Here is a 12,916-nt window from a genome sequence, read left to right on the forward strand (position 1 = left end):
GTGCTGAGTAGCTATGCTGTATCTGAGCCCTGGGAGGTTCTTCTGAGCATCTGGAGAGCAGATGCTGGGCACCGCCCTGTGTGAACAGGACATGATGAACACCTGAGTTCTTGGAGGGGAGGACTAGAAGGAACCCAGAGGTCAGCAAAGGGTCTCACGTGAGCACTGGCTAGTTTGAAAAATCATGGTCCATGTTTCAGTGGCTACTTCCCCCTGCCCTCACTGTGCATGTAACACATACACATGATCCCCCCAAAACAAACACACACATATCATGTGCACACAGCCTACAAACAGACACTCGGATGCACATACATATATACATGGGCACATGTACTCTGACATATACCATACGAGAGTCACACGTATCTATCTGGGTTCTATAGTGCTGGCAAGGGACCCAGGTAATCTAAAGTTGGTCCAGCCTTGGAGGGTAGGTAGGATCCAGACAGGATGGGTGCCTGAACTCACAGGGCTGTCTCACACAGCTAACAGCAGGTCTTTCCAGATTCACAGGGCAGAGGCTGTCTCCTAGGTGTTACCTACCATGGTGGTTAGTGTGAAGCAGGGCACCAGGCCTTCCATCGAGGACATTCAAGGATAAGTCTTGTGAATAAACTTGCGAGAGACGGCAGAAAGCAGTTCCCTGAATGGCCAGTGACCCCTTTGTGGTTCTTCCTACTGAGATATTCCTCATGGACACGACAAGGTCTCCTTTGTTGAGAGCCTGACCCTAGATACCCCACAAAAGGTGCAGGGTATGAAGCCCCCCATGGCCATATATCCCTTTCAGATCTGCCTTCCCTGAAAGAAAAGTAGGTAGAGGATAGTCTGTGCGGCTGACCTCACCCATGGGGCTGACCACACCCATGGGGTTGACCACAGGGACATCTCCTCCTGACTTTCATTTTTTGAGACAGGCTCTCATGTACCTGGTGATCCTCCAACTCACTATGCAAGCACAGATGATCTTCATCTTCTGATCATCCTGCCCTCACCTCCAAGTGCTGCCATTACGGGTACAGACTGCCTTCCTTGGTTTATATGGTGCTGAGGACCAAACCTGGGACTTTGTGTGTGCAAGGCAAGCATGCTACCGACTGATACCAGCCCCAGGTTGGCTTTGAGAGTCCCTGGCTACTCATTCACAAGTGCCACTAAGGAACGAAAGGACAGGGGCCTGCGTACTTCCAGGTCTGTGGGTATTAGCACAGAACAAGACTCAGTCCTATCCCTGTGTCTCACAACATAGTCCACTAAGTAGCATCCTTCTCAGTCTGGTGTAAATGTCTTGAGAAACACCCTCTGATTATTTAGTGTCGGTTTATAAGGAAAATGCTTAGGTTTCTGTGACCATTGTCAGGCCAAAGCAGTGGGAAAGGTCCCTCTGGTGTATCCCCAGTGTATTGCACCCCATTTTGCCAACTGGGAAGTAAAGGGGAAGTCCTAAAACAATCCTAGGTCCTGACTGTCAGGGGCTGAGGTGAGAACCATGAGCCTGAGACCTGCTCAGGCTATACAGCAAGGCCCTGTCTTGAGGCCAGATTGGGAGAACCTTGAGTTCAAAACCAGCCTGGGCTACATAGCAAGACCCTGTCTCAAGATTGCTAGTTGCCTAACGTAATTTTGTTGTTGTTGAGTCAGGGTCTCATGTAACTAAGGGTGGCCCCCAACTCGATATGCAGCCAAAGATGGCCTTGGATTCCTGGTAACGCAGTAAAATGACACGATAGCACTCACTGAGGTGACATGTCTCATCTGGTTCTGAAGAGTCCGTGCTGCTTGATGAAGCTCTGTTCACGTATCCCCTTTGTCCTACTTTGGGTCACCATCTTTCTCTTTTTATTTTAAAATGGCAGGGCTGGCCATGTGGCACACACCTTTAATTCCAGTACTCAGGAGGTGGAGGCAGGTGGATCTCTGTGAGCTGAGGACAGATAGCTAGGGCTATGTAGAGAGACTGAGTCACGAAACAAACAAAAACTGTGTGTGCATCTGTACATGTGTGTAAGCGTTCGTCTTACATGTGTGTGGAGGCGTGGGCACAATCGCACACACAGGACAACAGTTGAGAGTGGGTTCTTTCCTCCTATTGAAGACTGTGTCAGTTCAGGTCAGCAGGGTTAGTAACAAGCTTTTTTTTTTAACCTATCTGCTGACCATCTTTACATCCTATATCTCCTTCTAAAACATCCAGGCCTCCCCAGGGTACCCGAGGTCTAGGATTCTGCAAAGGGTTTCGCACAGGTCGGGGAGTAGCTAGAATGCACCCCATGGATGCAGGCTCTAATCTTGGTGTCTAGGGAGATGATCTGGACGTTTCTCTTTGTGTCTAACACAGATGTGTAAGGCAGTCCTCTGAGCTATTAGGACCATAGGGGAGGCCACTGGAAGGCATCTGAGGCAAGCAGCAACGTTCTAACTAAGGTAGACCTTCTTGGAAGGGTGGGTTATTTCACACATCCCTCCAAAAGATCAAGTGTGTTGGGAGAGCCGCCTATAATGCAAATGAACCTACCAGAACTACACATCCACCTTGAACATTATAAACACACACATACACAAGCATACACACACGCGCGCGCACACACACACACACACATATGCACACACACACACACACACACACACACACACACACACACACACAAGTTTGTCCCTGATCACTCCCTGGAGGCCTTGAACTTGCTAGGCAAGTGCTCTACCACTGAGCTAAACTACCCCAAGCCCCAGTAAGTCTGAAACTACGTTGGGTACAAAGCAAAGCAGAAGAGTCCAATCTCCAGTGTAGCAAATTAACAGAAGGGAGAGATACACATGAAAGGCAGTTTTCACATCGGAAGATAGTAAACAAACAAGATGTGTGTGGCACCTACCTATAACCTGAGCCCCGTGGGAGAACAGAGTGGGAGGACCTTGAATTCAAGGCCAGCCTGGGCTACATAGTGACATCTCCTCATATTTAAATTCTTTGTAGACTAATTTCTGTGTATAGGTATTTTGCCTATGTATGCCTGTGACCATGTATGTGTGTCTAGTGCCTACAAAGGTCAGAAGAGCGCAGATACCCTGGACCTGGAGGTACAGATGGTCATATGGGTGCTGGAAATTGAACCCAGGTCTTCTAGAAGAGCAGCTACTGCTCTTAACTGCTGAGCTACCTCTCCACTCTGACATCTCTTTAAAAGAAGAAGAAAAGAAGAAGGAGAAGGAGGAGAAGGAGGAGAAGGAGAAGGAGAAGCAGCAGCAGGAGGAGGAAGTGGTGGCTCATACCTGTAATTCTAGCTCCCAGAGATCAGAAGCAGGATCACTGCAAGTTTGAGTTCAGTCAGATAACTCTGCTTCCTAAATAGGCATGGCTATTTAGCAAGGCCTTGTCTCAAAAAAGGAAAAAAGAAGGAAGAAAAAGAGAAAAATAAGTTTCAGATAGTTAGGTCTGTGATACCAGCAGGCAGATAGATCTCTTATGATTTCAAGCTCAACTCACTATAGTTCCAGGACAGCCAGGGCTACATACGGAGACCCAGTTTCAAAAAGTACTTTAAGCTGGGCAGTGGTAGTGCACACTTTTAATCCCAGCACCCAGGAGGCAGTCAGGGGGATCTCTGTGAATTTTGAGGCCAGCCTGGTCTACTGAGTGAATTCCAGGATAGCCAGTGCTACAGAGAGAAACCCTGTCTCAAAACAACAAGAAAAGGTACAAGAAAGGAAGCAGGCTAGGCTGGTTCTTACAGTGCTGGTCCTAGTATCATCAGTGGGGTACAGTCATGCATTTTGTAAGCTAGTCACCTCTCTTGGAAGCATGAGGTGTGACATGCAGTCAGTTTCTCTTTGGTGTGGATGTGTATGCGTTTATAGCTCAGGGGTTAACAGTTGTGTCCCTTGATCACTTCATTTTAATTTTTAGATCTTATGTATTTAACATATACAGGCGGGTGTTCTTCCTGCATGTACACCAGAAGAGGACATCAGATCCCATAGGACTACAGTTATAAATTGTGAGCCATCATGTGGAGGCAGGAATTGAACTCAGGACCTCTGGAAAGCCTTATCTTTTGAGATAAGATCTCAACTGACTCTGGACCTCTCAGATTCAGATTTTAAGTAGCCTACTGGCCTGTAAATTCTAGGGCCTGCCCATCTCTGGCTCTAACACCAGGGTTACTCCAGGCCTGATTTTTTAACATGAGCTCTCGGTATTCAAACTCATGTCTTCATGTTTGTGCACCAAGCACTTTGCCAAAGGACTCACCCCCTACCAGGCCAATGGTCTAAGCGTTGCTCCCCTCTCAAATGAATCAGGGATGACCAGATCCCAAGGCAGAGAAGCCAAGAGAAACCATGTGCCCTGCAGTCAGGGGAAGCTGGGAGGCAGGAACCAGAGAGAGTAGGCTAAAGGACCCAGAAGCCAAAAAGCATCATCTTAAATTGGAAAAAATTTTTGCATCAATACTTTAAATTTCATAATAAATCATAAACCTGACTGATTCCATCATATGCGTAGTCTGAGAATCCTCCTTCACTCATGCCTCTCCCCTTTCCGGTGGAAACAAGGCCTCCAGGGACACCCCTCCCTTCATCCTGAGGCGAGGCACTGGATCACCCACATGGGGTTCAGCCCACAGTTCATAACCCTGCCCAGGACACTGTGAGTCTGAGACATTCTCCAGCAATCCCTTTAATTACTTACGACAGCACTGTAAAGGCAGACACGCCCACTTTGATGAACCCAGCCCGGCTCCCCCATCCCTACTGGTGCTCCACAAATCCTGTCCTGTCCAGGACCCAGGGGACTCACAGGCGGTCCCGAGACCACAGCTGCTCTCAAGGAGGAGGCTGATTTCAGAAAGCCTCGTGGTCCCCACATCCAGGGCCAACAATTCCAGCCCCTATAACATCAACTTGTAATGTGGAATACTCAAGGGCTCCAAAGTGCAGAACAGAAGAAACCAAACACAGGTGGTCTCCAAGCTTGTGTGTAAACCTGTGGGCAGCGCTGCACTGCTCAGCCTACAGAGGGCTGGGAAATCCGCTGTGCTTTCTACTTTGGCAAAAGAACAAAATCACCAGGAGTTTTAAGAACATGAATAAAGTTCAGGAGACAGAAAATAAAACAGCAATCTGTACACAGTCTCCAGGCTGCCCAGTCAGTACCTGCTTGCTGCCGGCTTCCTCAGTGCAGAAGGATGTAAGAGCTTTCTGCCAGCAGCCACAAGTGACTGACCCAGGCTCCCTTGTTAGCCACCCTGGCTCTCCCTTGGAGAAGGCAGAAACAGCAGCCTTTGTCTAAAAGGACAGGAGAACCAGCCATTCAAGAATGAGTACGCTAGAGGGCCTGTCAGCATCAGGCAGACAGCTCAGCCCCAGCAGCCCAGAGCTCTTCCAGAGGCAGCTGCAGACTATGGTGTAAGATTCTCTTAGGAGGGTCCTGGACTAGAAATTGGATGGTGGTTCTGTTCCTGCGGGCTGGGGAAGGAGCTGAGGGACAGAAAGGCCACGCAGACTCAGTCAGCTGGCAATGGACACCAAGACTACAGCCCTGGCAAGACGGAGGAGAGTAAGCACTTGTAAAGGACCCAGGTCAGTGTATGGTGGCACTGGACACCTTGGTACACAAAGTCCACAGGAACCTACTAATGGCTGTCACACAATGGGGTTTCCTGTCTGCAGAGGAGACCCCTGGAGAGGCTCCCAAGAGTTGCCTGGCAAAGGACTGGCTCTGACCCTCACTGGCCACAGCACATAGCAGGTGTGCAGTCACTGGACTCTGAAGGCCCCAAAGCACTGGGCTCAAGTCCACAAATATCTGCAGGCCAAACCCTGTCAACCTCACATAGGAGAGGACAAATAAAAAGTGTGCCCTCCTCCAGCTGTAGCCCACACCCACAGAAGTCACCACACATTTGTGCAAATTCAATACCAGGACAGAGACCTGCTGCCCAACCTAAGGCTCAGTTCTGAGGCACCAGCCTGACAGGTTGGAAAAGAGCCAAGGCAGCTATGAGGAGTTGGAGAGAGTGGAACGCGGCCAGGCAGAAGCCCCCAGTACATCACAGGCAGGGGAGGCAGCACCTGCCAAGGACGTGCTAATTCCTCAGGGCAGCCAACCTGAAACCAACAAAAGAAACTCTGGTAAGAAAGGCAGAGGGCAGAGGCACCTGCCATACTGTATGCACGACTAGACCTGAACCCAAAGTGAGGACCCACTTAGACTCAGGTTTTCAAAGCTGTCCTGGGATAACGGGTGAAAAGATGCCAGAAACAGTCACACACTGTTACATCCTTAGGAAGAGCACAGAGCTTCCTTCTATGGTGGCTGCTGGCTACAGAGGGTTAACCACGGCATTCTGACGTAAGGGGAGCTGTGCAGCCCGACAGGGGTTTCTGTCTGCCCTTCCCAACAGTTCATCAAGGGGGATGGGTCTTCACAAGGTCAGAGTCGGACAGGACATCGGGGCAGGCCCTCCAGCCCTCCCTCCTGTCAGGCAGCCCTACCTCCGAGACAGCTGGTCCTCCTGGCTGCGCACAGAGCTCTCGCCCACAGCAGAGGCTCCCTCTGGAAGCTGGCTCAGCTGGTCCAGGACCTCCAGGCCATTTTCCTCAGCAATCTGGACAATGAGGCTGTCGACCTGCTCCTGAGGTGTGGTCAGCGTAGTGGCAGAGCTCACAGAATCCTCCATTACCTGAGGGGACATTCACTCTGGGCAGTACAGCCACGGACCCTCCATGGCACCATAAAGCCCACTGCGACTGTTTGTGTCTGTTGTAGACATGTGTGGTACACACATGTGCTTATATGTGTTGTAGACACGTGTGGTACACACATGTGCTTATGTGTGTTGTGGACACGTGCAGTACACACACGTGCTCATGAGTGTTGTGGACACGTGCGGTACACACACGTGCTCATATGTGTTGTGGACACGTGTGGTACACACATGTGCTCATGTGAAGGCCAGGGCTGAGATGAGTGTCCTTCAGATACTGCGATCTATAAGCTTGTCACTGAAGCCAGTGCTTACACTTCAGCCATGCTGGCCAGCAAAGCCCTGGGGCTCTCCTGTCTTTGGCCCCCAGCACTAAGCCACACACCCAGCTTTTATGTGGGTGCCAAGAGCTCACCCTTGTGCCCACCCTTGGGCTGGCACAGGAAGCATTTCACCCGCTGAGCTATCTCCCCAACTCCTGCGTGGTTCCTGTTCACACGCTCGCTCCCGTGCTCGCTCGCGCACGCGCGCTCTCTCTCTCTCTTTCTCTCTCTCTCTCTCCTCTCTTCTCTCCTCCCTCTCTCCCTCCTCCCTCCCCCGCCCCCCACAGGCTTCTCCAGGAAGCCTTCCCTGCTCCCTTGGCCTTCCTGCCCCAGATCTGCCAGTCCCACCTGAGTCCACCCAGTTCATGGAGCTTGCTCAACTTCTGTGTGCTTGCCAACCATGTGGGCCTTCCCAGAGAGGACTGGTGTCCCATGTCCACCTCTGTCCAGTGACCCTGACACACTGTCCAGCCACAGCACAACAGCCACCTACCGATGTGTGCACATCCAGGTTCTGAACCTGCTGCTCAAACCTGTCCATCACTGCAGACACCTTCTGAAGATCCATGGCACTCAGAGCCTTGTCCAGAGCTTTGGTCACCTGTGCCATATTCTTGGTCACCTGGGGTAGAAGAGGATTAGGGATAAAAACAGAGTAACAGGTGGCCACGGACTGCAGACCAAGGACAAGCTATCAGGACTTCCTGATGAGAACCCAAGGCCTCAGCTCAGTTACTTGAACATAACTGATGACATAGGAGTCCTCTGGGCCTCTCCACTTTGAAGGGAGGCTCTGCTGTGGAGCCAAGAGCTCCATCTTACTCCCAGCCTCTTGTGGAATGATACCATGAGATCAGGCTTTCCTGAGGCCTCCTGTGTCCAGCTCCGCCTGCTGGCCAGGTTCTCTGCTGGTCCAGCCTCCCTCTACTCTAGAAATGCACCGTGCCTGCCAGTAAACCCTACAACAAACGCTGCCCACACGGCCCCGTGCTCTGGCACTTACCCCCTTCATGGTCACGGCTGTCTGCACCTTGGAGGCCACTGCGTCCACACGGGACGCCATCCGGAGCCAGTTCACACCTTCATTCTTCTTGCGGATGGCGTTCTCGGCGTACACACGGGCACATTCCACATTCTTCTGCTGAAGGGCCTACGGTCATCGGGAAATGCTCATGGCGGGGCATTTGTAAACAGCCTGCATTCTTCCCCAGGGTATGCTTTGCCACTGGGACAGCAGGCTTTCAGGTTCTCTAGGTATGACCCTCAGGAATGGGTGAGCTTTGTAAAACTGCAATGGCACAGTCTGGAGTATGGGCATCCAGAAGAGGGATGGGGGCCACAGACAAGCCATGGGGTCCAGTCTGCTGTTCCTCCAGAGCCACATCTGCACAGCAGAAAGGGGAAAAAGGCCAAAGGAACCACAGCAGGGAAGTGCAGAGCTTCGCAGAAGCCTGAGGTGTGCGTCATCACCAAGGCTGCAGCCTTGGACGACAGTAAAGAGCAGGACACTTGGCTCAGGTCTGACTGCTCTGTGTATCTTTAGGACGCCTTCCTGCAAAAACCTCAGTGAGTTCCCACTTCTGCCCAACTCTACAGAGCCAACATCAACCCTCTGCCCGGATTGTGATCTGCTAGGCTGCAGCCCTGAAGGACAGAAAGCTGAAGGCATGGGAGCAAGAACAGCTAAGAGGCCATGCTCGACAATTCAGGATGCTGGAAGGGAGGAAGGAGGCGTGAGGACCATGCACCCGGGCTGCTCTGGACATCACTGTGGGCATGGGCAGGGAGCACACAGGAGGATGGTTACTCCTCCCTCAGGCTTGTTTCTCAAGTATGAAAGCAAGTATGTCAACAGTGTGCAATCAGTGAGATTAAATCACAGCTCTGGAAGAGTGGTGTGCCACTCTGAGAGCAACACGGAGGGAAACAAAGCCGGGTGTGGCGGCTCCTACCTACACTTTTACCAAAGGTGAAGCTGAAGTAGGGTATGTCAAGTTTGAGATTAGCCTGGGCCTCACAGTGAGTTCCAAGTCATCCTCGACTACAGTATTCAATGTCAATAATGAAATGAAATTAAATACAATACAATACAGGGGACGGGGAAGAAAGACCTCAGCCCAGAGAAGCCACGCACCTTCTTCACTTTGGCCTGCTCAGCCTTGGAGTCCTTCTCTGCCTTCTTGGCCAGCTTCTCCAGCTGCTTTGCTGTGAACTAAGCAGAAAACATACATCCTGAGACACACAGGGGAGCTCACCCTTTAGCCCTGGCCCCCTGCCTCTGCCTGTCCTTGGCCCAACCCTGAGTTAAGGCGCAAAGCCTCAAAGTCCAGACAGACACTGTAGGCTGTTAGAAACTGCAACAGCCTCAGAGATGAATCCCCCTAAAGCCCCACCCGGTTCCTAAGCCCTGTGTGCAAGGGGAGGCTGCAACAGGCTTCCTAAAATGTCCTTCATCTCTGGTAACATCCTAACCCATATCTTCCCCCAACAAGACGATGAACTCTCACCAACCCTGCCCCTGCGTATGAGGGACTTTCGACTCACAGAAAGCACAGAGACCTCTTTCAGGCCACTCAAGCAGTGACGTAAACCCCTCTAAGTCTCTGTGGAGAACTGTGCATATACAGCTGACATAGACTTCTCTAAGTCTCTGTGGAGAACTGTGCATATACAGCTGACACAGACTTCTCTAAGTCTCTGTGGAGAACTGTGCATATACAGCTGACACAGACTTCTCTAAGTCTCTGTGGAGAACTGTGCATATACAGCTGACACAGACTTCTCTAAGTCTCTGTGGAGAACTCTGCATATACAGCTGACATAGACTTCTCTAAGTCTCTGTGGAGCTTCCTCACTTTCCCACAGAGGAAATGTCACCATATCAGGCCCCTCTGGCAATGGGATCAGACCCAGCCACCAGCAAGCATGTCTCACACACTGCCCTCCTTTAGGGCATCAGCCCACATGCCACCACCTGATAGGCTCAGTGTGACACCAGAGCCGTGTTCAGCTGCTTGTTACCTCACTCCTACCCAGATCCTCAGAGCCAGAGAAGACTAACTCTGTCACCTGGGAGGCATTGGAGCAAAGGGGCAGGAGCACGCCACGGGGTAGCAGACGGGTACAGATACTTCCCAGGAAGAAGCACTTTCAGTTGCCCATAGAACACTCTTTCAAGTCCTTAAAGTTCAGTCTGGGGTTTTAAATACTCAGTAAAACATGAAAGCATGTCTGTATCGCCCAGCTGTGTTTCTTAAAGATAATACACTCAGTCCTCAGGTAAGTCTGAGTGATCCTGCTTCTACTCAGCCAAAACCAAGGAATGGCCCTGTTTGGGCAGCCGTCTGAGCCCTGCGTGGCTGCGATTCAATTCCAAACGCTTTCCCGTGACTTTGGGGTCTGGGTTCCGCTGCCGCTGCGACTCTTGTTGATATCTGCTTGTTCCCAGGGCAGGTGGGGGAGGGTGAGTTTGTACAAACCTTCAACTGGAACAGGGTGTCTGCAAAGACAGAGGACACAGCTTAAACAACTTGAAGAAACGTGACAAGCAGTACATCTGACAAGCCAGTGGACTCAGTGGGATCCCTGCAGATTCTCGAGGCTGGCTCACACCAGACAGACAGGCCCAACAGTGCAGTCAGAAGACAGAGCCATGTTAGATACAGGGCTTCAAACCAACAGGGACCCTCGATAATCGTGTCTGTCAGGAACACAGGATGGCAGCAGCCAATCTTACAGGGTTACTTTGAGGATAGACAGGGTGGCCGGGCAGTGGCGGCACGCGCCTTTAATCCCAGCACTTGGGAGGCAGAGGCAGGCGGATTTCTGAGTTCGAGGCCAGCCTGGTCTACTGGTCTACAGAGTGAGTTCCAGGACAGCCAGGGCTACACAGAGAAACCCTGTCTCGAAAAACCAAAAAAAAAAAAAAAAAAAAAAAAAAAAGGACAGACAGGGTGATGTATGCAGCTGTTGCCCACGGTCAGAATGGAGATGGTGGCTTACAGTTTATTCAACTTTACACAACACATGGCAGTCTTTGCCTTTAGTACCAAGCTTAATCTTTAGTATTTAATGCTTGGTTTTGCATGGCCTTTCCTTTATCTTCCCAAAGGCAAATGACTGGTGTGGTGGAAAGTCTGCGTCATGACAGATGGCATTTCTCAGCCACAGCACCAGGCTCCAGCACACACTGTCCCCGCCTGCACTAAGCAAAGGAAAGGACTAACCAAACCAGCTACTCATCTGCAAACTTGGGACGGGCAAACTCAATTTCGTATTTATTTTTGATGTGAGACAGAATTTCCACTCACTAAGTAGCCAGCTTTGACTGGGGACACTTTGTCCTCCTGAGGGCTGGCATTACAGTTGGAGCCACCACAGCAGGTAACTGGCTCCGTTTCTAAATCTGCAGAGTGCTGTCATACTTGATTCCTGAAAAGCCTTACCCCAGCAGTGCAGACTGGGGACACTGAGGGTCTGCACATACAGACAAGGCTCGGGAGAGACCTGCTGGGCTGCAATCACCTCTGGGCATCTCCGGCCACTCAGTGCAGGGTGACGGTAACACAGTGACTGGAGGAACAGTGTCACCCAGGTGTGGCCCAGCCATCTCACTAGCTTTAGGACACTGAACAAATCTCCCCCATCTTAGCCTGTACTTTCATCTAGACTCCAGGGGGACTGGACTCTGAAAATCGGGAGAACCCTGATGTGAGCTTTAGAAAAATTCCGTCAGGAGAGCAGAGCAAACTGTGATGCTAGACCAAGTTCTTTATTGCTGAGATGCCAGGGTGTTTCATCTTCTCCCCAGGGGACACAGTATAGAATTCTTATGCATTTCTTCCACGGCAATGACATGGTACTATAGCTTTCTACATTTCAGAAAACAGTTTAAAACAGAACAAAACCTCTGTCACAGCCCTAGGAGGTGGCATAGACCTTTAATCCCAGCAGTGGGGAAGCAGATCTCTGAGTTCAAGGGCAGCTCAGTATACACAGTAGTAAGTTCAAGGCCAACCAAGGCTATAGAGAGACTGTCTCATACAAAAACTCTATACACTAGCCCATAAAACCTATCACCAGTTCTTTGGGACTCTAGAGCTGGGCCCACGTCAGGTGAAGTGACTCATATTATTACGGGTGGTTCCCTCGCAACCTGTTAGCCTAAGGTTAACATGTAACTCCCATCTCGAGGGGCTACTAGAAGGGAACTCGTATCCTACTGCTTGGTACTGGAAGTCCTTTGTATCCGAATTACTCCCTTTTCTCTGGATACTTTTCTGGTGCCTTCTGACCACACTCCAGGGTCCCCAAAGCAGAACAAAACAAACAGGGAGGGTGTGGGGTGCAGGCTTGGGGAGATCGGGGTAAGGAACAAGACCCAGGGGTTAGGAGCTGGCCGGGGCCTGAAGTCAAGAATCGGAAGCTAGTTCCTGTTGGGTTGTGCGATCGAGGCCCAAGACAGGTTTCAGCTAGGATCAGTAAAGGCTCAGGCACCAGGTCCGGCCGGTTCTGGTCGGTATGTGGGCTGCAGACCCGAGGGCAGGTCCTAGTCGGGGTCTCGAGCTGAGGCAAGGGGCGGGTCCCGGTCCAGATACAGGGTCGAGGTAAGTGGGTTCCAGGCCCGGGGACAGTCTGGGACTGGAGCCCGGGGAGGGTCCGGCTGGGTTATGGGGCTGAGGCGAGATGTCCGCAGAATCCCGCTCCGAACCCGAAGTGGATGACAGCCCCTTACCGTCCATGGCCAGGCGGGCAAGCACACCCCTCGGGGCGGCGCAGGGGACGAGATCTTACGGACCAGCAGTACCCGTGAGGACTTCCGGGGTCGCTACTGTTTCCGGTCGCGCGGCCTGCTCTCGCGAGAAGATGCCTCTTTCCCCCCCCCGC

At 51.4% G+C, this 12,916-nt stretch overlaps 1 protein-coding gene across 1 annotated transcript; it reads right to left on the reverse strand.

Annotated features, from left to right (window-relative positions):
• Positions 1-4,662: 4,662 nt before the first annotated feature.
• Chmp1a (charged multivesicular body protein 1A) lies at positions 4,663-12,895 on the reverse strand. Its single transcript, XM_034522846.2, has 7 exons — positions 12,765-12,895; positions 10,510-10,529; positions 9,165-9,242; positions 8,034-8,180; positions 7,524-7,652; positions 6,496-6,683; positions 4,663-6,108 (listed from the first exon to the last, which is right to left on the reverse strand). The coding sequence occupies exons 1-7, from the start codon at positions 12,769-12,771 to the stop codon at positions 6,087-6,089; spliced, it is 591 nt and encodes a 196-aa protein (XP_034378737.1). The 5' UTR covers positions 12,772-12,895; the 3' UTR covers positions 4,663-6,086.
• Between the last annotated feature and the right edge of the window lie 21 nt (positions 12,896-12,916).

The sequence above is a fragment of the Arvicanthis niloticus genome, chromosome 18 (assembly GCF_011762505.2).
Source record: "Arvicanthis niloticus isolate mArvNil1 chromosome 18, mArvNil1.pat.X, whole genome shotgun sequence".
In the NCBI taxonomy this organism is placed as follows: Eukaryota; Metazoa; Chordata; class Mammalia; order Rodentia; family Muridae; genus Arvicanthis; species Arvicanthis niloticus.

Excerpts from the sequence above, each read along its gene's own strand:
- Chmp1a (XM_034522846.2), bottom strand. Across the intron at positions 7,653-8,033 it reads CAGCCGTGACCATGAAGGGG|GTGACCAAGAATATGGCACA; the intron begins GTAAGTGCCAGA and ends CTTCTACCCCAG. Across the intron at positions 6,109-6,495 it reads GAGGACCAGCTGTCTCGGAG|GTTGGCTGCCCTGAGGAATT; the intron begins GTAGGGCTGCCT and ends TGTTGGTTTCAG.